Source organism: Sturnira hondurensis, unplaced genomic scaffold (assembly GCF_014824575.4).
Source record: "Sturnira hondurensis isolate 20B ecotype Veracruz unplaced genomic scaffold, ASM1482457v3 Scaffold0002640, whole genome shotgun sequence".
NCBI classification, from domain to species: Eukaryota; Metazoa; Chordata; class Mammalia; order Chiroptera; family Phyllostomidae; genus Sturnira; species Sturnira hondurensis.
Window position 1 is genome coordinate 831,645 of NW_028075271.1, and position 24,595 is coordinate 856,239.

Sequence of the window (24,595 nt, forward strand, 5' to 3'; positions counted from 1 at the left end):
GCCCTGTGTCCCTGGGTGCAGGGGCGAGATAACGTGCTTCTTGACAAAGAGGCATGAGTTGGAATCAGCAAAATACTAGCTTAAAATGAGGGAGTTGTTACAGGAGTACGCACAACAGAGTAGATGTTGGTAAGTGTTTTTTATTAAAACATTTATTTATAAAACTTGAAAAAATGAATTTGTACAGGAGCTTTTTAAGTGATTGAGGGCCATTTCCTATGCTTATGATAAAGTGCGTATGATAAGTATAAGTGCACAGGTAACATGTAAGTGATGACCTAGAGGTTCAGTCTATGATTAAAATTTAGCTTTTACATGTGGGAAATAGGTATTTTTGTTGAAATGAAAGGAAATGGCAAATGGGGCATCAGTTGCGACCTGTCCTGGAAATGGAATGCCATTTTCACTGTCATGTTTAAACTCTCGGGCTCTTAACGAGCTGTGGCTCCTCCAGTGTGGCACTCTTGTGTGGGCCCTGCTCCCAGGGCTCAGCAGGAGCCACTCGAGACCCAAGCTGCCTGCCGGCCAGACCGCCTCGGGTCAGGACTGCCGGCAGACCTCGAGCTCGCCCACTGCCGCTGCTGAGTTGCCAGGGCCCTGCGAATGTCCTCTTCCTTCTGGGACACTCTCCATTTGTGGGCATTTACACCTCCCAGAAGAGAAGAGTTCCCTTTCATTAAGAAATACATCCTGTGTTTTGCTGTGTAGAAGGTTAAACATTTTAAAGAGTTCGTACCCATAAAGGAAGTTATTTGTCTGCTATGAGCATTGCTTTTTAAGCCAAAAGAAGTTAGTCTATTCCCCGTGAAGCAAAGGATCACGGTTTGATTCCCAGTCAGGACACATGCCTGGGTTGCAGGCCAGTTCCCAGTGGGGGACACATGAGAAGCAACCACACATTGATATTTCTCTCCCTCTCTCCTTCCCTTCCCCTCTTTCTGAAAATAAATAAATAAAATATTAAAAAAAGAAGTTAGTCTAGGAGTTTAGAAAAGCCTGGGCATTACTTGGAACATGTCAGTTCTGAGTAGATTTTCCATACTTTTGTAGGACCTTTAAGTTACTCGGTCGTGTATATAACTTGAAACAGTCGCTCGGTCTGTTATGCTCTCACTTGGTCCTGGAAAGATCATAAGCTTACTTGTATCTGTTTTGAAAGAAATGTTTATAACCTTAAAAAATGGACATGCTCATTACTGAACAGTCAGAAATTGTCATTCGAAAGTGAATAAAAGGATAAAGCTAGTTTTCCAGAGAAGTTCTTGGTGTTTGAGGAACCTCCACAGGCTCTTTGTTCTTTCCTGCTCATCCCTCCCGCCCCTTTTGTCTGTCCCCAGGGCCCCTCCGCTGGCAGAATGGGCCGTTCCGCAGTCCTCCCGGCTGAAATACAGACAGCTCTTCAACAGCCATGACAAAACCATGAGTGGACACTTAACAGGTATTTACAAAGAAAAATTGATTTAGGGAAATATAATCTTTGTTTTAATGCAGATTGTTTCTAGACACTGGGCAGAGATATTTTCCAAATGCCTTTCTCAGTTGGCTCTTTTTGAACAGGGTTTTCATTGTGGTTTTTATAATGCGTTGTCATCTACTGGTAAAGCCATAGTTACTTTATTCTTTAGTGCCTCAGAGTTCTGCCCCGTCGCTGCTTGGTAAGTGGAACGGAGAGCACAGACTCTCTGGCACGCCGAACGCCACCACTGTGCAAGTCAAAGTGCTGGCAAAGAAAAAAGTGCTGCAAACAAAAGGGCTTCAAGTTCTGAAGCTCAGCCTTGGAGATGAACTTGAAATGGCCTGTGCACAGCCAGCATTTAAGGCAGCGTGGGTGGGGGAGGGTGACTGTCCAGTGGGGAATCTGGAACCCTCTCTGTCACGGACCAGCCAGAGGCACTTGACCTTTCTGGGCCTGGTTTGTTCGTGTGTGAGGGGCCAGAGTGGAGGTGGAGGATCTCAATAGATTTTTTAAAATCCTTACCCGAGGTTATGTTTATTGATTTTAGAGAGAAAGGAAGGGAGAGAGAGAAAGAGGAAGAAAGAAACATCGATGTGAGAGCCCTGGCTGGTGTGGCTCGGTTTGTTGGAACATTGTCACGTACATAACTGAAAGGTTGTGGGTTCGATTCCTGGTCAGGGCACACACCTATTTGAGGTTTTGATCCCTGGTCTGGGTACATGTGGCAGACAACCAATCGATGTTTCTCTCCATTCCTCTGTCTCTAAAACCAATGAAAAAAATGTCTCTAGGTGAGGATTTATTTTAAAAAAGGAAAGAAACATTGATGTGGGAGAAACATCAATCGGTTGCCTCCCATGCCCCAACCGGGGATCAGACCGCTACCTTTTGGTGTGTGGGGCAGTACTTCAGCTACCTGGGCCACCCGCCGGGGCTTGGTGGATTTTTAAAAAAATTTGTTGTCTACGTGAGAACAGTGGAGCGCGTTTTAGGGTGCTCTCCAGAAACCTTTCTAATGAGGGATCAGACACTTTAAACTTTTCAGAAAGTTATAAAGCAAGGTGTAATTTTATAAAGGAAAATAGAGACATCTGATAGGAACATCAAGTGCAAAAGGAAAGAATGTAACTGCCAGTTAACAGATAGGAAAGGGAAAGTGGGAGTTTGTTTTCTTGGAGAGGAGAAGCACTGGTATGTAACTCGAAACACTTCTTGTCAGATTCCCGCTGTCTTCTCTTTGCTATCACTTACCATTGTAGTTTTTACTTCTTAACAGAAAATTTTCCTCTTGTTTAAACAATGTCAGGATTGGGGGATTCTTTCAAAGGGTTCTGATCCAGCCTTAAACCCCATCCGCATGAAAGATCTCAACAGTCATCTCAAGCATCTATTTGTAACTGAAGGGGCGAATTATAAGTCTACCCAAATTCTCTCTATGCCACTCTTGGTGTGTTTTTTTCACACAGTTTGAAAAACCTGCCCAGCTTCTCTAGGCCCTGAAGGCAGATTCAGTAGTGTAGTGTTAAGTACTGTTTAACCTGGTTTGTTTGATACCATTGCTCCCTACAGACCCAGAACTATATGGACAGGGATTCTGAAAACATTTCTTCAAAGCACTGTTGGCATTTGCTGTGAGCTAATTAAAATAATACTCAGATATGACACTGAGTAGACATTCTGTCTTGGTAGAATGTGTATTTTGGGACTGAAATGCAGTGTCTTCAACCCAAAGGTAATGGACTCAGGCACTTGAGTACATAGACTATTTAATGTCTGAGGCAGGAAGTAAAATTTAAAATACACTAGAAAGAGCAGATTTTACTAACGTTTATCTGCATACTTACTGCTCTTTTGTCTTGGCAAGAATTTAAGGTAGGAATTTTATTTTCAAATTAGATCTTTGTATAGTCATGTCAAATAGAATAACTCATTACAGTAAATTTAAAATAGGAATAAATAAAATTCAGTTTGTTTTCCCTTTGTGAGAAATCACCATAAGGGTGTGTGTTGGGCTACACGGGACTGTTGGTGGAAGCAGAGCTGCTTTGTTGAGGTGGGTGAGATGCCAAGACCATTGTCACGATCACAGTTCTGACAATGAGTACATGACTGCTGAGCCCCCAGAGTAGTTACTCATTCAGCCCAAAGAGGGAGAGTTGAGAAAAGGTCCCAGAATATAAAGGGGCCCAAGTGAAATATATAATTTCATATTCTTAATCTCTTATTTTTGTTCCTTCATAGTTTATTTGGTGTTTTTGTGTGTGTGTGTGTGTGTGTGTGTGTGGTTTCTTGTTTTAAAGGAACTTAAAACTTTAAAAGTGCCCTAATGGGTGTGTTTCAGTGGGTTGGGTGTCATCCTGCAAACTGAGTCAGGGCGCACGGCTGCATTGTGGGCCTGGTGTGCAGTTGGGGGTGTGCGAGCAGTCAGTGTTTTCCTTATACATCAGTGTTTCTGTCCCTTTCTTTCTCCCTCCTTTCCCCTCTCTCTTAAAGTAAATAAGAATCAAGGGGGGAAATTGGGACAACTGCAATAGACCAACAATAAAATATTTTTTAAATATTTACTTAAAAAAATGAACATAAATAAACAAAATATTTAAAAAACTTATAAAGCATGTTTCCATGTAATTTCTTAATCTAATGCAACAGTTCTTAACGTTGGGGATGGGACATCCTAGAGTTATGAACACCATTTCAATGCAGGAGTATTAACGTTTTACTACCGGTTAGAGGACAGTCTAGGTCACTTACAGTCACTTGCATTCCCCTGTGTTTGGAGGGGAGTGGAACTAGCTGGTGCTCCCAGAATTGCACATACCCTGCAGGCTAGCTGACCTGTGCTGCAGCCTGTGGCCCATTGGAGCAAAGAGGAATTTCTCATCGCTGCCGTGTTTTACTTTCTCACCCACGTTTGGGTGCCGTCAGGTGGTGGCTACCCCTCTGAGAGCGTGTTGCGGGCCTGCAGGTGCCCTTGATTGGTCCTAAGTGGAAGGAAGTGAGAACCTGAGCTTGTGGCGGGAGCTTGTCCACTGTGGTGTGACGCTAATTCAGCAGTGGCACATGTTCCCCCAGTGATCCCTGGGTTGACTGAGCGAGTACCCCTGGTTAGGCGGCTGCCTCCTGTTCCTTCACAAGTTGATGTGTATGCTCTTGCACACTCTTAAAAGAGGCAGTCTTACCAAATAGAGCAGGCGCATTCCTTACTCAGGGCTGTCTAAGTCCCTGCTGAATTCTCAGACTCGTGTGAATGCTACCCCTCTTCTCAGAGAGGTGTTTATTGTCTTCTTACATTCCGAAGTAATGAACGTGCTAGTGTGGTTATCCATGTATTAATCACAGAAGTCAAAGCCATTGTTTGATGTAAAGCATTAACTTCATTTAATTCTCCGTTCTTTCTATTCATGCTTCCTTAACCAAACACGAATGCCCAGAGCAGGATTTATGAACTTGAGATTTATATTTGTGTCTGTAATGTTTCCTTATTAGCCAGTACTTCAAAACTGATATCCTTTTACGAATGTAGGCTTCCACAGGATAGTTCTGTGCACTTGGAGCGCGATTTTATGCTGTTTAATGTTTCACAGCCTTATCTTAGGACGCACGATAGAGTCAAGCGTTAGGACTGCAAAGCACAGCTGGCGTCGTCCGGTGCAGAGCCCCACACAGCCTGTCTGGGAAGGACACAGTAGGGGATGCCTTAGGCTTGCGGCGTGCAGTCGCAGCCGCTCCGCTTGCTCTTGTGGTGTGGAGGCAGCCATATATCGCGCTTAAATGAATGGACATGGCTTTGTGTCAGTAAAACTTTATTTACAAAGATGGATGGTGGGCCGGATATGGCCTGCGGGCCGTGGTTTGCCAAGCTCAGTTCTAGACCATGTCCTTCATTTTGGAGATGAAGGACAGTCCTCCATTTCGGAGATGAAGGACAGTCCTCTCAGTGGAAGTGGTCTTGTCATTGTCTCATTAGGGAGTGGGAGGGGTCAGGACTGGAATTGTGTCTTGTGGTAGCCAGGTCTGGGGCTGATTCTTTTCATTTGTTGTTCCACTTTTTATTGGGAGTAGGTGAACTACTAACTGTTTAAATATGGTTCTGAAATGAGAAGAATTTTTACAAGTACAAATTAAAGCAGTCGCTAAAATTTTGCTAATTCATCTTTAATGCTGCCAATTCTAAATCCAGTGTTAGAGACTAAATAAAATGATCAGTGACCTTTTTTCATTCCAGTATACCACAGAACCTGTAAGAACTTTCCTATCAATTTAATAAAGATTGTTTATTATTCTTAGATGTTTCCAGTGCACCCCCAACAGGAATATGTACATATGTTCACCAAAACTTAGAGTGTTCACTGTTCGTAGCACCTCCAACTGCAGTTCACTGTATAGGTATTCGGATTATGTCTGACAGCAACATATAATCAGCAATAGTGTGTTGGGCGAAATAAGCCAGACTTGACATTGACACAGAATGCCACCAGAAGTCAGGCTATGCTCGGTGGGAGGGGATGATTGAAGGGAATTTCAGAGGGGCTTTTGGGGTGCTCATTCATGATCTGGGTGCTGTTTACTTGACCATTTCCAGTCTGGAAATGAACTAAGCTGCATACATCCATGTACACATGTGAAAATACATAGGTATAGACTCGCGTGGGGTTTTTTGCCCATGTTTTATATGTAAGCAGAAGTTAAAATATTGTCAGTAGTACTAACTGCCATTTACTGAACACTTTATGCCGTAGCACCGTGCTAAGCTCCATGTTATGGCTCCTTGTGCGGCGGGTTATAGAGTTGTAAGTCTGGATAGGACTCCTGGAACGAGAAAACCGGGGCCCAGCAGGTGAGGAAACTGCCTGCCCCAGGTCACGCATCAGGCTCCAGACTGAAGCAGGACCAGCGCCCGCAGCCTCTGGTTCACCAGGGCTTTTTCTGACGTCCTCCGGAGCTTCCTGTGCCGGAACCTGGCGGCGGCACTCGGAGATCCCTAGCCGCTACTGCTTGCTGTGGCAGAACTCCACTTCTGTGCTTTTTGGTGAGGTGCCCAGGGAAAAGTGAAATAGCTAGAAGCAACAGTTTGCACCCAGGAGCCTTCCCAACTTGCTTGCTACGGCTTTCTGCTCCGTGGTTCAGCAGCCGTCCTGGGACCGCGCACCTCCCGATGCCGTGCTGGCGACGAGGCGTTCGTCTCCCTGGTGCTGATGTATTGGAACACGCAGAAGCTCCTGTTGTCGGCTTGTCTGATGCCGAAGGCTAGTTTAACTCCCAAAGTGAAGACATTTACAAGTACTGTAAGAAGTGAGAGCTGATTTTGAGAAGAGTTGAACTTCCAGGAATTCTTTTTAACTGCTGTGATATTAGCCACTTGTGCAGCCTGGAGCAAGTCGCTTTTTTCTAAGTCTGTGTACGAAGGGTTAGAAGAGTTCTCGCGATGGTCCTGTCGTCCTCTCAAATTCTCTGAGACTTCTTGACTTTGTCTGATATTCGTCATGGTGGAGGCAGCAGCCGGTGGCAGGAGATGCTGAATTTAGAGAGAATATGTTTCAGCCCTGTAAATAAAAGCCTGATCCTGATAGAGGTGGCAGTCTGGGCCCATGGGCAGGTCACAGTGTGAAGCTAATCTTTCACGTACTCGTTCTTCATTATTCACCCGTTTAACAGACATGTGCCAGATGCTGTGTGTGTGTTGCTTCCCTTCTTCCCTGGGGTGACTTTTCTCTTTGAAAAGCCTCTTAAGCAACAGCAAATCTTGGTGAACGCGCTGCGATCCCTGGCCACCGCACAGCACTGTGTGCGGAACGCTGGCCTTGCAGAACGGGCCCCTTTGCTGACTCGTCCTCACACTTCTTCCCGGCTTCTCTCTAGGTCCCCAAGCAAGGACGATTCTTATGCAGTCAAGTTTACCACAGGCACAGCTGGCTTCAATATGGTAAGGAATGAAAAGTTCCTTGGTTTGTATATAGTGGAAATTTTGTTTCTGTGTTTGTTTTTTAAATGTCATATTTTACTTTTTTGCAATTTTACTCATTTATTCTTAGAGGTGAAGGGACAGAGGAAGAGGGAGAGAAACACCAATGTGTACGGGGTACATCTGATGGCTGCCTCTGGCAGGCCCCACCTGGGGACCTGGCCCACACCCCAGGCATGTGTCCTGACCAGGAATTGAACCGGCGACTTCTCGGTTCACAGGCCAGCGCTCAGTCCACTGAGCCAAGCCTTCCCAGACTAGAAACTTTATTTCTTAAATTAGTAGGGTCTCATCAGTAAAATACTGATTTTACTATTTTACCAGTAAAATACAGATTAATACCATTATTTGTAGAGATGAATATGCTTAATTAATCTATGAATTAAGGAATTCAGGAATATGCTTAATTCATCTATGAAATAAGGAATTAAGGAATGTGCCTAATTTTTCTGACTTATAATGATTACCTGTCTTATATTTTCCCCTTTGGATTTTGAAAAATGCAAAAGCAAACAGATTGATACAGTGAATTCTCAAGAACTTATAAAATAGCAAAGTCTCAACTTGTGGCCAGTCCTGGTCCTCCTCTGTCCAGATTATTTAGAGCCAAATGTCAGTCATGATATCATGTTCATCCGCTAATAATTCAGCTTTTATCTCCAGAAGAGATGGGTTTTTTTTTCCAACATGACTATAATACTATGAGTCTACCTAAAATATTTAATAGTAATTCTTAATTTAATCAGATAGTGTTCAAATTCCTTAGATTGCCTCATAATTTTTTTATGGTTGATTGAAATAAATATATTTTGTAGGAATTGGTAGATGCATCTTTTAAGGCTATTTTAACCTATAAATCCCTCTTGTCTTGTTCTTCACTCCTCGCCCCCTCTCCTTCCCCCACCAAAATGCTGATCATTTGTCTGGTAGTTTCTTATAGTCTAACTTTTTTTTTTAAAGATTTTATTTATTTATTTTTAGAGGGGGAAGGAAGGAGAGAGAGAGAAATATCAATGTATGGTTGCCTCTGGTGTGTCCCCTGCCAGGAACTGGCCTACAACCCAGGCATGTTCCCTGACTGGGAATCGAACCGCGATCCTGTGGTTATAGTCTAACTTTTGATGATTGATTCCTTGTGATGTTCATTTATTCCTGTAATCTCTGTAGATTGCTAGTCACATCTAGAGCAAGGTTTTTCCACCTGAGCATGATTAACATTTGGCCTTGACAGTTTTCTCGGGGAGGGGGGGGGCTGTCTGGTGCATTGTAGGCCTTTGGGTAGCATCTCTGGCCTCTACGTACTAGATACCTGCAGCATGACCCCACCCCCAGAGGTGACAGTCAAACATGTCTCCAGAAATTGACAAGTGTACCCTCCCTGTTTTCTGCAAGACTACGTCAGACATGAGACTGTGCGCTTTCGCCAGGAGGCACATCGCTGTCTTTGTCTAATTGCAATGATCTTTGCCTAATTGTAATGATCTTTAACAGCTGTGGTTGAGTGGCGCCCGAGTCCTACAGGGTTCCTTACATGTGAATGTTAACCAGGATGGTGTCTGAAGAACTGTGTCTCAGTTATGCAGGAGGCGTTGGTTCTGCCCCTGCAGTAAACCTGGTGTGTGCTGCTTCCAGTCCACGTCTGCGATTTGCTGCAGAGTGCAGCGATGCAGTTGCTTCCTAAGGGGTCGAGCTCCAGTGTCGCCCCCGTCCCCACCCTGGTTCCTTCTGCTTTGAACCAGAGGGTCTGCCTTTTGTAGCAGCGTTATAATGGACCAGCTAACAGGCATCGCATGTTTGAGGCACACCCAGACCTCTGCAGGCCTGGACATGTACCGGTCTCCTCGGGCCCTCTGAAGGATAAACTTAAGATCTAACGTTTATGGAGGTTGATTGTCAGTTTATTAAGTTCTCATCACCTTAGAATATATTGGAGTGTTTGTTTCTCATTTATAACCTGCCTTCTTTGAAAAAATACTTCAGACTTCTCATACTAGGATTTCATTATATTCTCCTCCTACACAATAAAAAGATATTTTAAATAGTGAGGATCAAACCATTATTTAGGCAGACGGGGGGATAAGAATTGGACTGCCTTCTAATCGGGTTTACCTAGGAGTAGCTGGTAGTGGGCGTGGAAAGGGGAGGCCAAGGCACAGCAGGTGGGGGTTTTGTTTGTGCCTCTGTTCTGTTTAAAAACAAGTGTGGCATCTGGAAAAGGCACCACTGAAGGACACAAAGGAGATCAGCGGTGACCAGGGGCTGGGGGCAGGGGAAGGGGGTGACTGCACAGATGTGGGGACTTTGGTGCTGATGCTCTGGTATATAGTGGTGATCATACACAGACAGTGTGTTCAGAACTTGCAGGACGTGCTCGCCAAAGGTGCGAATGTTCCTGGTGGAAATTTTACACCTTTACAAAAAAGAGTTTATGCTACCTGAGGAAGTTTCAGATTTAAGAGGAGCATTTTGATTCAAGGCACCAGCCAAGCCAGCTTCCCAATGTAGCATCTGTCGTTTACTGACGTTCTCAGGAATAGCCGCGCTGTTCTGCGTCCTCTCTTGGTGCCCACAAGTCAAGTACAATTACATTCTTGGACTTGCCAGAACAGTCTTTTTACTGTAAACAGCCACTAGAGCAAGTTGATGACGAAGAATTGTGGGGATTGAATTCTGAGACTAAAGAGCAGAAAACGCCTTACCGGTGGCTGGAGGCCATAAAGGCCCACCGTGTAGGCCTAGATCCGGGGTTGCCCTGCGGAGCCCAGGGAGCTTGCACGTGTTTCTGTCAATGCAGTTTTGTGGTAGAAACAACCCTGGCCATTAGTTTATATTTTGTCTGTGACTGCTATCCTGCCACAAGGGCAGAACTCGGTGTGATGGAGACTATGTGCTACAAAGCTTAATTATTTACTATCTGACCCAGTAGCTTGCTGAGCATAGTATTTAAATATGTATAGAATGAAAGTACTATACCTTGTAAATGGGCTTGCAAGGATTGAGAAGAGTGTAATTGTATCATAGGTAACATTTATCGAATGCTGACCACCATTTCAACTATGTGGATCTCTCGTTTTATCTTGGCACCAGTAGTGTGAAATAGGTACTATTTTTATAAACTGAGACACAGAGAGATTCGATTGGCCTACAGTCAAAATTAAGAAGATAGAACATTATATTATTCATGCATGGATAGTAACAAGCACACATTTCCGAGAAACTAGATTGCAACTAACTCTTTGTTGAACAGGAATCTCTCTGACATTGACCAAGATGGCAAACTCACAGCGGAAGAGTTTATCCTCGCGATGCACCTGATTGACGTGGCCATGTCTGGCCAGCCGCTGCCACCCGTCCTGCCTCCAGAGTGCATTCCGCCTTCTTTTAGGTAAGGGACATGTGGCTTTCACAAGAGACTGTGCAGAGTTTGTGAATTTTAAACTTGGCTTTGTTGGCTCTGTATCTCAGAGTCATTTCCTGGCAAGTAAATCAGATATCCATGAATGCAAGAAAATCGTATCTGGGTTCTGTGCTAATCCTGGGAGTGTTCCTTGGTGCTTACAGTGCGGACGGGCAGGCTGTGCAGACGCTGTGGGCTCCGTTCTAGGCTGTCACAGCAGAGCAGGTCTCACAATAAAGCAAATTATAATCTTTTTGCCGGTTAGAGGGTCTTACCTTCTTCAGTTTGTAAAAAAAAAATGCAATAACCTGTGAAGCTAGTAAAGCGAGGAGCAATAAAACAAGGTCTGCCTGTATTAGGAAAACATCAAAAGATTGGTGATTTTGGTACCAATCTATATACTGGGAGCTCACCAGCAATTTTAGCAAAGTGAAACCATGTCAACCTGTATATTTGAAATAAAGCAAAAAGATTCTGTCTATAAATTCTACACATTCAAGAGGCAACAAAATGCTGGCAATGTAGAAACTATAATCAGAAAGGGAGCTGGAGCAGATGTGTCTTATCTGCAGCCTCGTCTCAGTAGGGATGTCGAATGAGCAGACCAGGGTCCGTGGGGGAGTCTGCAGTGACGGGGGTCCTCCGCCTCCACACCCCAAAGCACCCCTCCCAAACGACTTCGTTAAAAGACGGATAAGAGATCTTAACCAACACAAAGAAGAGTGAGCAAAAGATAATGTCTGTACGAATTCCTGGAACGTCAGGCCAAACAGCAGAGAACAGTGTCCATAAGAGTAAGAGAAACAGCCACCGTTGCGGGCACGTGCACGGACCAGGGGCCAGCTGCACATGCACGCTGACTGCAGAGAGAAACGGCAGCCGGGCAGTTGGTCTGTGAAACCCCCAGCCCCACACTCTCTGAGAGACTGGAAGCTGATTAAAACAAAACAAAACAAAAGAAAAAGAAAAAAACCTCCACAATTTAAAACTGCAACAACCATTTATTATGTGCTTCCTGTATATGAGAAATAGGGTTTTAAAATGCAAGGTTAGTGTATAAAGTGAAACTAATCGCTAACTGCTTTGTTTGAAGGGTTTTGAAGGGTGGGCATTTCATGTGTTTATGAAGAAGTAAAATGGAGAGACTTTATAAAGGAAAAGAGACCCCCCCCCCCGCCCCTCCATCAGCTGATCCGCTCTTCTCCCCTGGGCAGAATTTAACCCTCCGTGAAAGGGCGACGGTAATAGCACCTGCCACTTCCTGTGTCCTGGGCACCGTTCTAGCCTCTGTACCATTATTCACTAATTCATTTCTTTAGAATCATCCTAATTTTGGTTGTGGTTCTGAACGTTTGAACAAGCTTGGCATTCAGAGTCTGATGCTGTTCAAATATTCATTTTTTAAAAACTCTTTATAAATGGTGAGGATCATATCTTTTTTGTCACTGTGCCATGATATGTAGCATAATCATTAAAAATTATTTTTCATAACTTGCTCATTTCCACCTAGACAGCTTACATTAATTTGTTTCTCTTCTCTTCTTTCTCATGACCGCAGAAGAGTCCGGTCAGGCAGTGGCGTATCGGTCATAAGCTCAGCCTCTGCAGACCAGAGGCTACCAGAGGAACCGGTTTTAGAAGATGAACAACAACTAGAAAAGAAACTACCTGGTATGGCAGTCTTGATACTTGAGTTATATCATGCTATATACCTTCTATCTCTAAGGCAAAGGTAGAGGTAGAAATAAATCTGGCTTTTTATTGACGTTCTTGCTATATTCCTTTAACTGGCCTTAGAAAGGAGACACTTTGAATACACTGTTGGATTTGCATATATATATATATATATATATATATATATATATGTATGAACATTATGTACTCTGCTCATGTACCTGTGTTCTAGCTTTTAAATGGAAATCAGGTTATGAATTACTGAACAGAAAACTTAGGAATATTATCTATGTAGCATTCAAATTGATAAGCCTTTAAGGAGATTGCTTAAATCACCGAGAATAGGAAGTAAAATTGCTACTGTTATTTTCTCATATTGTTTGGGAGAATTGAAAACTCCTTAAAAACAAGAAGCTATTTTAAATGTAATGTGAACCTGCTGTAAATAATCCTCATTTATCATGATAAACCCATCATACTATTAAAATATTCTAGGGTGGCTATGAATTTTTAATGATGTGATAATAGTTGATACCAAGAGCAAGTGAAATTCATGATGAAGTCTCTTTGTGTTAAAAACTTTGTTAGTGTTGTTTTGCTACATTTCAAAGTGCTTCATGGTTAATTGACCTCCTCAGGACCTAGTTTTCTCAGTATCCTCTTTAAACTGAATTATTTTTTGTTCACTGTTAAATCGCTTAGTGAAAATGTTCTTTGTGGAAGTGTGTTGAGTACAGTGAAGAATCTAAATGTTAATAATACATGGCCTACACCCTCTAGAGGGTTATAATATAAATGAGGATCCAAGACATCTGTGTGAACAGCCGTCAGGGCAGTGCATGGTGTGGTAGGTCCCTGCGGACAGTACTACGGAGTGGGCAGGGCTCACCCCTGGCCGGGTGTCGCAGGCTGGCAGAGATGCAAGGAATTACACTCTGTGGTCGAGCGCACAGTCAAGTTCAACTTGAAGATGAATGAGGTTATTACATGTGGGATGGAGGAGCAGTTCAGGCTGATAATAATAAGAGCAAAGACTCAAAGGAAAATAAGGACAGGAATCCATAGAATGTGGCATGTTCTTTATCTGTTGGTGGTAGACATTTAAAGCTTGAACAGGCAGTGATCATCAGTTTTTTGTTTGTGCAGTTTTTCTTTCAACAACCATTTATTATGTGCTTCCTGTATATGAGAAATAGGGCCAGATACTGGAATTTAAAAGATGTATAGGGACTTATCAGGGGTTTTTTGAGGTAAAACTCACATAACAAAAATTGATCATTTAAAGTAGGCAGTTTGGTGGCTGTTTCAGTCAGCTTGGGCTGCCGTAATAAAGTACCACAGTGTGGGCGGCACGTTTCTCACAGTTCTGGGGGCCCAGCAGTCCGAGATTGGGGTGCCGTTGAGTTCAGCTCCTGCTGGGGCTCTCTCAGCTTGGAGATGGCTGCCTTGCTGCGGGGCCCTCACACGGCCTCTCTGCGTCGTGCACTGGGGAGAGAGAAAATGCTGTCTCTTCCTCTTCTTATAAGGCCGCGAACCTCATCGTGAGGGCCCCACCCTCCCAACCTTCCCTCACACCTAATTATAAAGGCCCCACCTCCAAATACTGTCACATTTGGTGGGTTAGAGCCTCAACATACAAATCGAGGCGGGGGGAACCACACGTTCAGTCCATCACAGTGGCACTTAGAACATTCACAGTGTCGTGCAACTCCCGCCACTCTTCAGTTCTGAAGCTTTATCACCCCCTAAAAGAAAACTCTGTGCCCAGGGGCTCCCCATTCTCCCCTCTCCCCAGCCCCTGGCAACCACCGGTCTGCCTCCCGTCTCTTTGGATTTACCTATTCTGGCTGTACAGTGGGAGTCATTACAGCACGTGTCAGCACTTCATGCCTTTCTGAGGTTGAGGGGACTCAGTTTTAAGGTGACCGGTAAAGGGGCTGCTGCCTCCTGAAACCACTAAAAGAGCAAGAAGAACGCGACAGCCGGAACACGCCTGCCATCTCTGCTCTTTAATGTCCGGCTGCCCTGTGTAAGGAGGGTCCAGCTGGAGCAGCCCGGGCCAGACCAGAATGCGGGAAGTGGCCAAGTGAGGATGCTCCCAGCTGCAGGTCTCGAGAGAGAGTGAAGGGACAGCTCTAGAACCAGAGCAGGGACAGTGGGGACGCACGCTGCACAGGCTGGCAGGGAGGGTTTCCCTTGGCTGGGCTTGGGGCCAGGGAGAAGCGAGGAGGGAAACACAAAACCGAGTAACAGATGCTGCTGAAAAACTAGTAAGCGACGTGGAGGATGGGATTTTTCTTAAAAAAAAAAAAAGTAAAATAAAATGAATGTAAACAAAGTGTTAGCAAGGATTAGAGGGAAAAAAACGACTGACTTAGGAATAGCCTAAAATACATAATTGGTGTTCCCAAAGAAGGAAATTGAATAATGGATTAGAACAAAATTATTTACTGAATGTGATCTACATAATGGTTAGGACACGGCTTGTTCCTTAGTGTGAAATACGGGGTCCTTCTGCCTCCACTCTCTGAAACGGTCTTGTTTGTTAGAATAGATACATCTGTGTCACTATAGGCGAAGGGGAGAGAGGGAGGAGTTCACCGTACAGGAGAGTTGGGGGGGCATTTGGTGAATGGAGGTCATGCAGAAGGAGAGGGCAGAGTAGGCATGAGGGAGAGGAGATTGCTGTAGATGTAATGTTCCCTAGCAACACTACTAGGGAAAGACTCAAATGGAAACAGGATTGGGTGCTTTGAACACCCTGGTACAGCATCCATTATGGAGGGGAGCCTGTGCAGTCCAGGGGCTAGGTGAAGGGCCTCGTCGCAGTGTTTACGAACCGGGCACCAGCAGAAAGGACGCTTAGAGGGTCCCTGTGTCCACTCATACCACAAGTTTTCTCCTGTGCCATTGAGACTTTCCTTCTATGGTGGCGTGCTGGATGTCATGACTTTTCATCTTCGCTGGTTTCTTGTTTCAAAGTCACATTTGAAGACAAGAAGCGTGAGAACTTTGAGCGCGGCAATCTGGAACTGGAGAAACGAAGACAGGCCCTCTTGGAGCAGCAGCGGAAAGAGCAGGAGCGCCTGGCCCAGCTGGAGCGCCAGGAGCAGGAGCGCAAGGAGCGCGAGCGCCAGGAGCAGGAGCGCAAGCGGCAGCTGGAGCTGGAGAAGCAGCTGGAGAAGCAGCGGGAGCTGGAGCGGCAGCGGGAGGAGGAGCGGCGCAAGGAGGTGGAGCGGCGCGAGGTGAGCTGCGCAGCCCGGGGCCGCGTGCTTTCGCGCCCCTTTCACAGCCGGTCAAGTGATGGGTTAGGAGCCTTTGTTTCTCTACAGTTCAGTAGTTTTAATACATTCACCCCACAAAACTCCTTATCTATTAAGCAATTCCTCCCCTTCCCTCCCTCTCTCATCAGCACTTAACCCCCCCCCCCCCCCATGATTTATATTCTGCCCATAAATGTTGCCTGCTCTGGCCGTTTTCTGTAAATGGAGTCATACCGTGTGTAGCCTTCTGTGTCTGGCTCTCACATTCGACTGCTTTCAGGGTGTATCCAAGCTACAGCACGAATTAGTACTGTATTCCTTTTTATGGCTGAACAACATCCCATTACATGCCCATTCATCACTTGGGTTGTTTCTACTTTTTGGCTATTATGAACAATTTTGCTATAAGCATTCATGTATGAATTTTTCATAAGACAGTCTTATAATAAACCAGTGATACCAGTTAAGTATTTTTCCAGGCTTTTTTCCTCTGCATTTATTTATTTATTTATTTTTGCATTTATGTACATACATAGAAATATAAAGGTTTATGTGATAAAAAAAAAAGTTGGGGATTTAGTGTAATTTTTTAAATGCATTTTATTGATTATGCTATTACAGCGGTCCCAATTTTTCCCCTTTGCCCCCCTCCACCTGGTACCCACCCCATTCCCTCCAACAGTTCCACCCCCCCAATTCATGTTCATGGGTCATACATATAAGTCCTTGGGCTTCTTCGTTTCCTATACTGTTCTTAACATCCCCCTGTCTATTTCATACCTACCAGTTGATACTTCTTAATCCCTGCACCTTTTCTCCTTTCTCCTCCCTCCCACACTCATCTGATAACCCTCCAAATGCTCTCCATACCCATGGCTTTGTTTCTGTTCTGGTTGTTTGCCTTATTTGTTTTTTTAGATTCAGTTGTTCATAGTTGTGAATTTATTGCCATTTTAATGTTCATAATGTTGATCATTTTCTGAGATAAGTCCCTTTAACATTTCATACAATAATGGCTTGGGGATGATGAACTCCTTTAGCTCTACCTCTCCTTTGGGACCTACTCTGGGAAGCTGTTTACTTGCCCTTCCATTCTAAATGATAGCTTTGCTGGATCGAGTAATCTAGGTTGTAGGTCCTTGCTTTTCATCACTTTGAATACTTTTTTTGACATTTTATTTATTCATTTTTGGAGAGAGTGGAAGGGAAGGAGAAAGAAAGGGAGCGAAACTTTAGTGTGTGTTTGCCTCTCACATGCCTCCTACTGAGGACCTGGCCTGCAACCCAGGCCTGTGCCCTGACAGGGAATCGAACCCAGGCTGGTGCTCAATCCACTGAGCTATGCTGGCCAGGGCTTTAATACTTCTTGCCAGTCCCTTCTAGCTTACAAAATTTCTTTTGAGAAATCAGCTGACAGTCTTATGGGAACTTCTTTGTAGGTAATTGTTTCCTTTTAAGATTCTTTATTTTTAACCTTTGGCCTTTTAATTATGATGTGTCTTGGAGTGGGCCTCTTTGGGTTCATCTTGTTTGGGACTGTCTGTGCTTCCCTGACTTGTATGTCTATTTCCATCACCAAATTAGGGAAGTTTTCTTTCATTATTTTTCAAACACATTTTCAATTTCTTGCCCTTTCTCTTCCACTGCTGGCATCCCTATGATTCAAATGATGGTACTTGTGAAGATGTCCCAGAGGCTCCTTAGCCTATCCTCATTTTTTTAGATTCTTTTTTCTTCTTGCTTTTTTTTTTTTTTTTTTTTAAGATTTTAGTTTTAGAGGGGAACAAAGGGAGAAAGAGAGGGAAAGAAGCATCAGTGTATGATTGCCTCTCACATGCCCCCTACTGGGGATCTGGCCCCCAAACCAGGCATGTACCCTGACTGGGAATCGAACCCAGGCTGGTGCTCAGTCCACTGAGCCACGCCAGCCAGGGCTCTTCTGGCTGTTTTGATTGAATGTTTTTTTCTTCCTTTTGTTCCAAATCATTGATTTGATTCTTGGCTTTCTTTCCTCTACTGTTGGCTCTCTGTAATTTTTCTTTATTTCGCTTAGTGTAACCTTCATTTTTGCCTGGGTCTTTTTTATGCTGTTGAAGTACCCGGTAAGTTTTTTGAGCATCCTAATAAGCAGTGTTTTGAACTCTGCATCTGATAGATTGCTTATGTCCATTTCATTTAGTTCTTTTTCTGGAGTTTTGTTCTGTTCTTTCATTTGGGCCATGTATCTTAGTCTCCTCGTTTTGGCAGCTTCCCTGTGTTTGTTTCTGTGTATTAGGTAGAGCTGCTTTGACTCCCTGTCTTAGTGAGGCCTATTAGAGAAAAGTGCACCAGTAAGTTAGATGGAGGAGCACCTTAGATAATTGCCAGGGCGGGGCAACCCCAGTAGTTGCCCTATGGCTCTGTGTAGGAGAGGGTTCGGAGAGAGGACAATGCCACTGCCTGGCCTCTGTGGTTTAGTCTGGGAAGGAGCTGCCTCCTGGCACTCGCCCTGATGCCAGTCACCTCAATTTCTCCCCGTATGGCACTGGTGCCCTTCCAGCTGTTGCCCTGGTACTGAAGCTCAGAGGGAGTGAGTCTGTGTAAGTCCTGAGTCTGTTGCGGGCCCTTTAAGAGGAGACTCCTGAGAATCGTGCAGTTTCTTCTGCTGCCCCAACATACACTGGTTTTCATAGCCAGAAGTTATCTTCCTGGTGCTGGAACCCTGGGCTGGGTGATCTGGTGCGGGGCTGGGGCCTGTTGCTCCTGAGGTGTCCCTCCCAATTTTTATCCACCACACGTGGGTGTAGGACTGCCCATTCTGCATCTTTGTGCCTCTTAGTGCCGCTCCACACCTCTCAGTCCGCCCCTCCCACCTGTCCAGGCGGATGTGGCTTCTTTAATTCCTTTGTTGTCGGACTTCCATACGGCTTAATTTTCTGATGAATCTGGACCGGAGCCACACCCTGTCTAGTTGTAGTTTTTGCTATGGTTGTGCAAGGAGGCAGCCGTGCCGTTTACCTATGCCTCCATCTTGACCTGACTGCTGTGATTGTTTTTAACCACTGTAATGGTATCATACTAATATTATTCCTTTTTTTCCACTTTAAAAAATATGTCTAGGAAATCTTCCCTATACTGTATGTAAGGGTTCCAAAATTGACTACCATCCCTGGCTATGGGCCAAGCTAATCTCTGGTCTGTCTTTCCAGTTTTAGTATATTGCCACAGAAGCAATGCCGTGATTCTCTTGTGTGAATGAGATGTATTTTAAAGATGTGAAATTTTAAAAAAATAAAAATTTTGGTTTTAACTTTTGATGATTGCTTTAGAAGACTTGTAGCATAGGCTGTCTTATATTCAGGCAGGTCCTCACAGGATTTTAATTTCCAGAATGAACAACCAAAATACAGATAACCCTCCCTTCCTCAATGTAAGACAAAGAAAACAAGTTAGAGTGTTTATTTGGAATTGTTTATAGGCATCCACCCCGTGCCAGGCACTTGTGGGGTAGCAGGCACACAGGAAGCAATCGCACTGGAGAACGCCAGGGGCTTTGCCAGGTCCTCTGCCAAAGAGCTTTGAAAGCTGATGTCGCCAGAGAGATTACAGAATCTGCTGTGAGAAAACGGAAATGGATGATTTGGGTGATGAAGGTCACAAGCTTTTAAGATTAGTCTTCCTGTAAAACCTCTCATACACTTAAATGGCATAAAGTATAGAAGCAATTGCTGTTAATTTACAGGGAAAATGTCTGAGTGTTCCCAGACCCATAAAATAACCTACCGGATCATACCAAATCATACCAAATATGCTTAATTACATCTAGTTTTATACTAAGCCAAACGCCCTTATAAGTTCTCTTAGGCCTTTCTGATACCTTAGGACGGACATGTGTTGCTGACGATGCGCAGAATAAGTGGAGGCGAAGCAGCAGATGCTCACGGACACAGTTCAGAGCCCTGGCAGCTGGCGTGGGGATGCCGAGTGTGGTTCCGGGGTCGGGGTTCGGCAGGGCCACTCTTGCTGCCCGGGCTGTGCTGCTCTTATAACGGCTCTCTGCAGAACGAACACTGAGTGCTGTTTTCGTTTTCTCTTCTTTTCCGTAAAAGCGAGAATGCTCTCAGATCTCTTTCGGGTAGTGAAAACAGGCACTGATGTAGGTCTTTCCTAAAAGTGAAGCGATGTGACGTGAACTTTCAAAAAGAGGGGGGCTTACTGCTCTGTCGTTTGATGGAAGAAAGTTTTTGTTTTTTCAGTTCTGGGTGTCCGGTTTGATTTTACTAGATTTAGGACATTTTTTGCTCTTTTTATGAGTCAGTAAATAAGAAGGAACAATTTTATTTGGCCCATCAAGCACTGAAGGCAAAAACAGTTCAATTCTAATGGTCAAATGAGCCTGTCTGTTCTCATTTTATGTAAATATAATAGCCTTTATAAACATTCTCTTTGTTCCTTAGAAGTAATACTGTATTTGTATAAGTTTTGTTTTGCTCTTTTGTAATAGAATTTCTTGTAATGTTTAAAAATATTTCGTCCTTAACAGAAAAGACTTACTAGCTGTTAACATTTATTAAGAGACATTGTATAGCACGAGAACTGAAAAATCGGTAAATCTTTCAACGTGTGTCACATTAACAGGCTGCAAAACGAGAACTCGAACGGCAGCGGCAGCTTGAATGGGAACGAAATCGAAGACAAGAGCTATTAAACCAAAGAAACAAGGAACAAGAAGACATAGTTGTTCTGAAAGCAAAGAAAAAGACTTTGGAATTTGAATTAGAAGCTCTTGTGAGTGAAGTTTGATTATGCTTTGGGACTGTATTAACATCAAACAATCAAAATGGTAATAATACTTACTATTTTTCATTTGTTAAAGAATGATAAAAAGCATCAACTTGAAGGAAAACTTCAGGATATCAGATGTCGACTGACCACCCAAAGGCAAGAAATTGAGAGCACAAACAAATCCAGAGAGCTGAGAATTGCTGAAATCACCCATCTGCAGCAGCAGTTACAGGTGAGGAAGTATGTGCCTTGAAAGCTCAGTCTGTATCAAGCCTTCACCACGTCCTAGGGAAGTCGCAGTGAAGCAGACAGGGTCCGTGCAGGCATGGGCTGTCAGGTAGGCAGACTCAGACATGCTTTCCAAGTGCTGCCAGGCCAGGTGGCCGCATGGGCCCTGCGGGACCAGCGTGAAGTCGCAGTGAAGCAGACAGGGTCCGTGCAGGCATGGGCTGTCAGGTAGGCAGACTCAGACATGCTTTCCAAGTGCTGCCAGGCCAGGTGGCCGCATGGGCCCTGCGGGACCAGCGTGAACAGCGGGGGTGAGGCCCTCACCTTCTCTCTGCAGGGGAGACTGACACTAACAGAGTAAACTCGGTATGCCCTCTCTCAGACAACGAAGAGTGCGTAGGGAAGAGATGGGAGGAGGGAGGGCTCTGATTTGTGGATAAGGTGGTCCGGACAGGCCTCTCTGTGAGGCTCCCTCTGAGCAAGGACTTGAGATGAGTGGAGGAGCCGTGTGGACGTGCAGCAGAGCCAGCCCAGGGTCGGGGAACCGTGGTGCCCATTTCCCGCGTCTGCAGCAAGGAGACCGCTGTGGTTGGTGTGGGTGGGGTGCGGGTGGGGTGCATCACGTAGGACCCGCAGTCCATCGCAGGGCTGTGGCTTTTCCGTGACAGTGACAGAGAAGAAGTGCAGTGTAAGTGCCTAGGGGGAGCATGGATATAGATAGATAGATAGATAGATAGATAGATAGATATAGTTGGAGGCACAGTGGAGTGCTCCTTCCACTTTACTACCAGTGCAAAGTTGGCACCGCACTGTCATGGTGTCACCTGTTGGTTTCAGTTGTTGAGTTGGGAGAGGGCATTGAATTCATGTAGATGCTGTTCTGCGTATCATTATTTTTGGACTTTTAACCTTCATCTCACCTTGTCAGTGTGATGATTTTGACATCCATTTTGTTGAGTGAATCATGAGTTTTTTCCATCAGTGAGTAGTATTTCTTCATTTATCCATTCACCTGTTGATTGACATTTAGGTTCTTTCCCAGTTCTGGGCTTTCACGAACAAAATTGCAGTGATCGTTTATTTATTGGTCTTTATGTGGAAATGGGTTTTATTTCTGTTGGTAAATTTTAGGAGTGGAATTTCTGTGTCATGTAACTGTATGCTTAACCCTATAAGAAACTATCAAACTGTTTTCAAAGTGGTTGTAACATTTTACATTCTCACCGGCAGAGTATCGTTGCTTCAGTTTTTCCTCATCCTTGCCAACACTTGGTATTGTTATCATTTTTAATTTTAATATTTCTGCTTGGTGTGTAACAGTATCTCACTTGGCTTTAATTTGCATTTCCCTGAAGGCTTAATGCCACTGGGCATCACTCCGTATGTGTGTTGGCATGTATCTTCTTGTGTGTCTTCCGTGAACGGATCTCAGGTCCTCTGTTATAGGGCTATGTCACAGAGTTCTTTGTTCTTGTAACAAGTGCTTTGTTGGATATGTGCTTTGCAAATATTTTTACTCAGTCTGTGTTTATGTTTTTGCAATGATGTTTTATAGAGGGCAGAAGTTTGAAATTTTGATAAAGTTTAATTTGTTAATTTTTTTATGGTTCATGGTTTTTGTCTTCAATATAGAAAACAATCTTTGGCTTGCCTAAGATTATAGATATTTTCTCTTACATTTTCTTCCAGGAGTTTTTTTTTTCTAAGATTTTTTATTTATTTATCTTTAGAGGGGAAGGGAAGGAGAGAGGGAGAGAAATATCAATGTATGGTTGCCTCTGCCAGGCAACCAGGAACTGGCCTGCAACCCAGGCATGTGCCCTGACTGGGAATCGAACTGCGATCCTCTGGTTTGCAGGCCCGCGCTCAATCCACTGAGCTACACCAGCCAGGGCTTCTTCCAGGAGTTTTGTTGTTGTTTTTTTACAAGTGTAAGTTTATGATGACTTTCAGGTTGATTTTTATATAAATATAAGGTAAGAGATGAGGTTCATTTTTTCCCATACCATTACCTACTTGTTCTAACAACATGTATTGAAAACACTACCACTTTTCCCACTGAATTGCCTTGGCAGCTGTTGAAAGTCGGTTGACCATATTTCTGAAGGCCTTTTGTAGACTGTGTTCTGTTCTGTGGATCTGTGTCTGTTTTTTCACCAGGACCTCAGTCTGTTGATGATTGTGGCTTTTTAATAATTTTTGAAATCAGCTGCTATGAGATCTTCGATATTCTTTTTTTTTCCCCAAATGATTTTCACTATTTTAGGTCCTTTACATTTCCACATAAGTTTTGGAATCAGCTTGTTTTTACAAAGACACTTAGAATTCTGATTGCTGTTTCATAAAATTTATAAATTTGGGAGGAATTGACAACTTGACAGTATTGAGTCTTATGGTATATTTCTCAGTTTTATTTAGGTTGTTATAAATTTTTCTCAACAGTGTTTTGCAATTTTCAGTGTATAAGTCCTGTACATATTTTGTAAAGTTTATCCCTAAGTGTTTCTTGTTTTTGTTTTTTTCCTTAACTGCATTGGGCACAGCCTCCAGTACCGTTTTGAACAGAACTGGTGTGCGCCATCTCGGTCTAGCAGGGCAGGGTTCGGTCTCTCTCCATTCCGTGTGACCTTAACTGTCCTTGTCTAGGTTTGGTGTCAGGGCGCTAAACACAGAAGTAAGTTGGAGAGTTTTTTTTCTTTTTTCTAAAAGTGAGTATGTCGAAATGGTATTTCTTTGAATTTTTGGTGGCATTCACAAGTGAAGCTTTGTGGATTAAGATCTTTCTGTGTGGTAGCCCTTTTAATTGCAGATTTTATTCAGTAAATACAGGGCTATTCAGCTTTCGTGCTTCTTGAATCTCTTGATGATTTCTATCTTTCAGTGAATTTATTCATTTCATCTGAGTAGTCAAATTTATTTGTATAAAGTTGTTCACAATATTCTCTTATTATTATTCCTTAGGATGCCACTTCTTTCATCCCTGAGATTGAAAATTCCTCTCTCTGTCTCCCTCTCCACCTCGTCCTCTTCTTCCTCGGCTCCCTTTCCTTCTTCCTTCCCTTCTTTTCTCTGTCAGTCTAGCTAGACGTTTACTTGTTACACTGAATTTGTTTACATTTCTCATTGTATTTTTTCCATCACCATTTGTCCCCCCACGCCCCTTTCCACTCCCCCGCAGGTCCCCCCCCAACACACACAAACCATACTGTTGGCAGTATCCATGCGTGCTTTACTCTTTTTTTTTCTTTTTTGCTCAGTCACTCCACTCTATGGTGTGTTTGTTTTCTATTTCATGTACCAAGGCTTTTTATTCCTTGTATCTACTTTTGGTTTAATTTGTTTATTTTTAGCTTCGCAAGGTGAAAGCTTATAGCACCTCGTTTGGGCCACTCTTCATTTCCGATGGAAACGCCCTCTAGCGCTGCCTAGCCGTACTGCACAGGCTCCTCGTATGTTGTGTTTTCATGCTCAATTCAAGATCTTTTTTTGTTTCCTTTGTTATTTTTCCTTTGATGAGTTATTTAGAATTACGCTGTTTAGTTTCCAGATACTTGGATTTGTTCCAGCTATTTACTAATTACTGATTTGTTTACGTTATGATCTGTGAGCGTACTTTATGGTTTCAATCCTTAATCCTTTTAACTGTGTTGAGACTGACTGGCTGGCTCAGCATATGATCTGTTTTGTTGAATATTTCATGTCATTTCAGGAGAATGTGCGCTGCTTTGTAGTCGGGTGGGGTGGCCCTAAACGTCATTCAGGTCAAGTTGACTCATGGAGTCAGTGAGTCCGTCCTTTGTGACTTCCTTCAGCTGCTGAGAGATGGGTGTTGAAATCTGTCATGTGTCTAA

The 24,595-nt window shown here is 43.8% G+C and overlaps 1 protein-coding gene across 7 annotated transcripts in view; it reads left to right on the forward strand.

Moving 5' to 3' along the window:
- ITSN1 (intersectin 1) overlaps positions 1 to 24,595 on the forward strand; it is a 182,514-nt gene that overhangs the window by 74,594 nt on the left and 83,325 nt on the right. For all 7 annotated transcript variants that reach the window (XR_005065676.1, XM_037040584.1, XM_037040582.1 and 4 more), the window contains 7 exons: positions 1,338 to 1,438; positions 7,316 to 7,379; positions 10,666 to 10,803; positions 12,374 to 12,486; positions 15,472 to 15,734; positions 20,370 to 20,519; positions 20,608 to 20,748. Coding sequence is in view for 6 of the 7 variants with exons in the window: in XM_037040584.1 (XP_036896479.1) it covers positions 1,338 to 1,438; positions 7,316 to 7,379; positions 10,666 to 10,803; positions 12,374 to 12,486; positions 15,472 to 15,734; positions 20,370 to 20,519; positions 20,608 to 20,748 (970 nt within the window). In the remaining variant the exon portion in view is untranslated. The remainder of the gene's footprint in view (positions 1 to 1,337; positions 1,439 to 7,315; positions 7,380 to 10,665; positions 10,804 to 12,373; positions 12,487 to 15,471; positions 15,735 to 20,369; positions 20,520 to 20,607; positions 20,749 to 24,595) is intronic.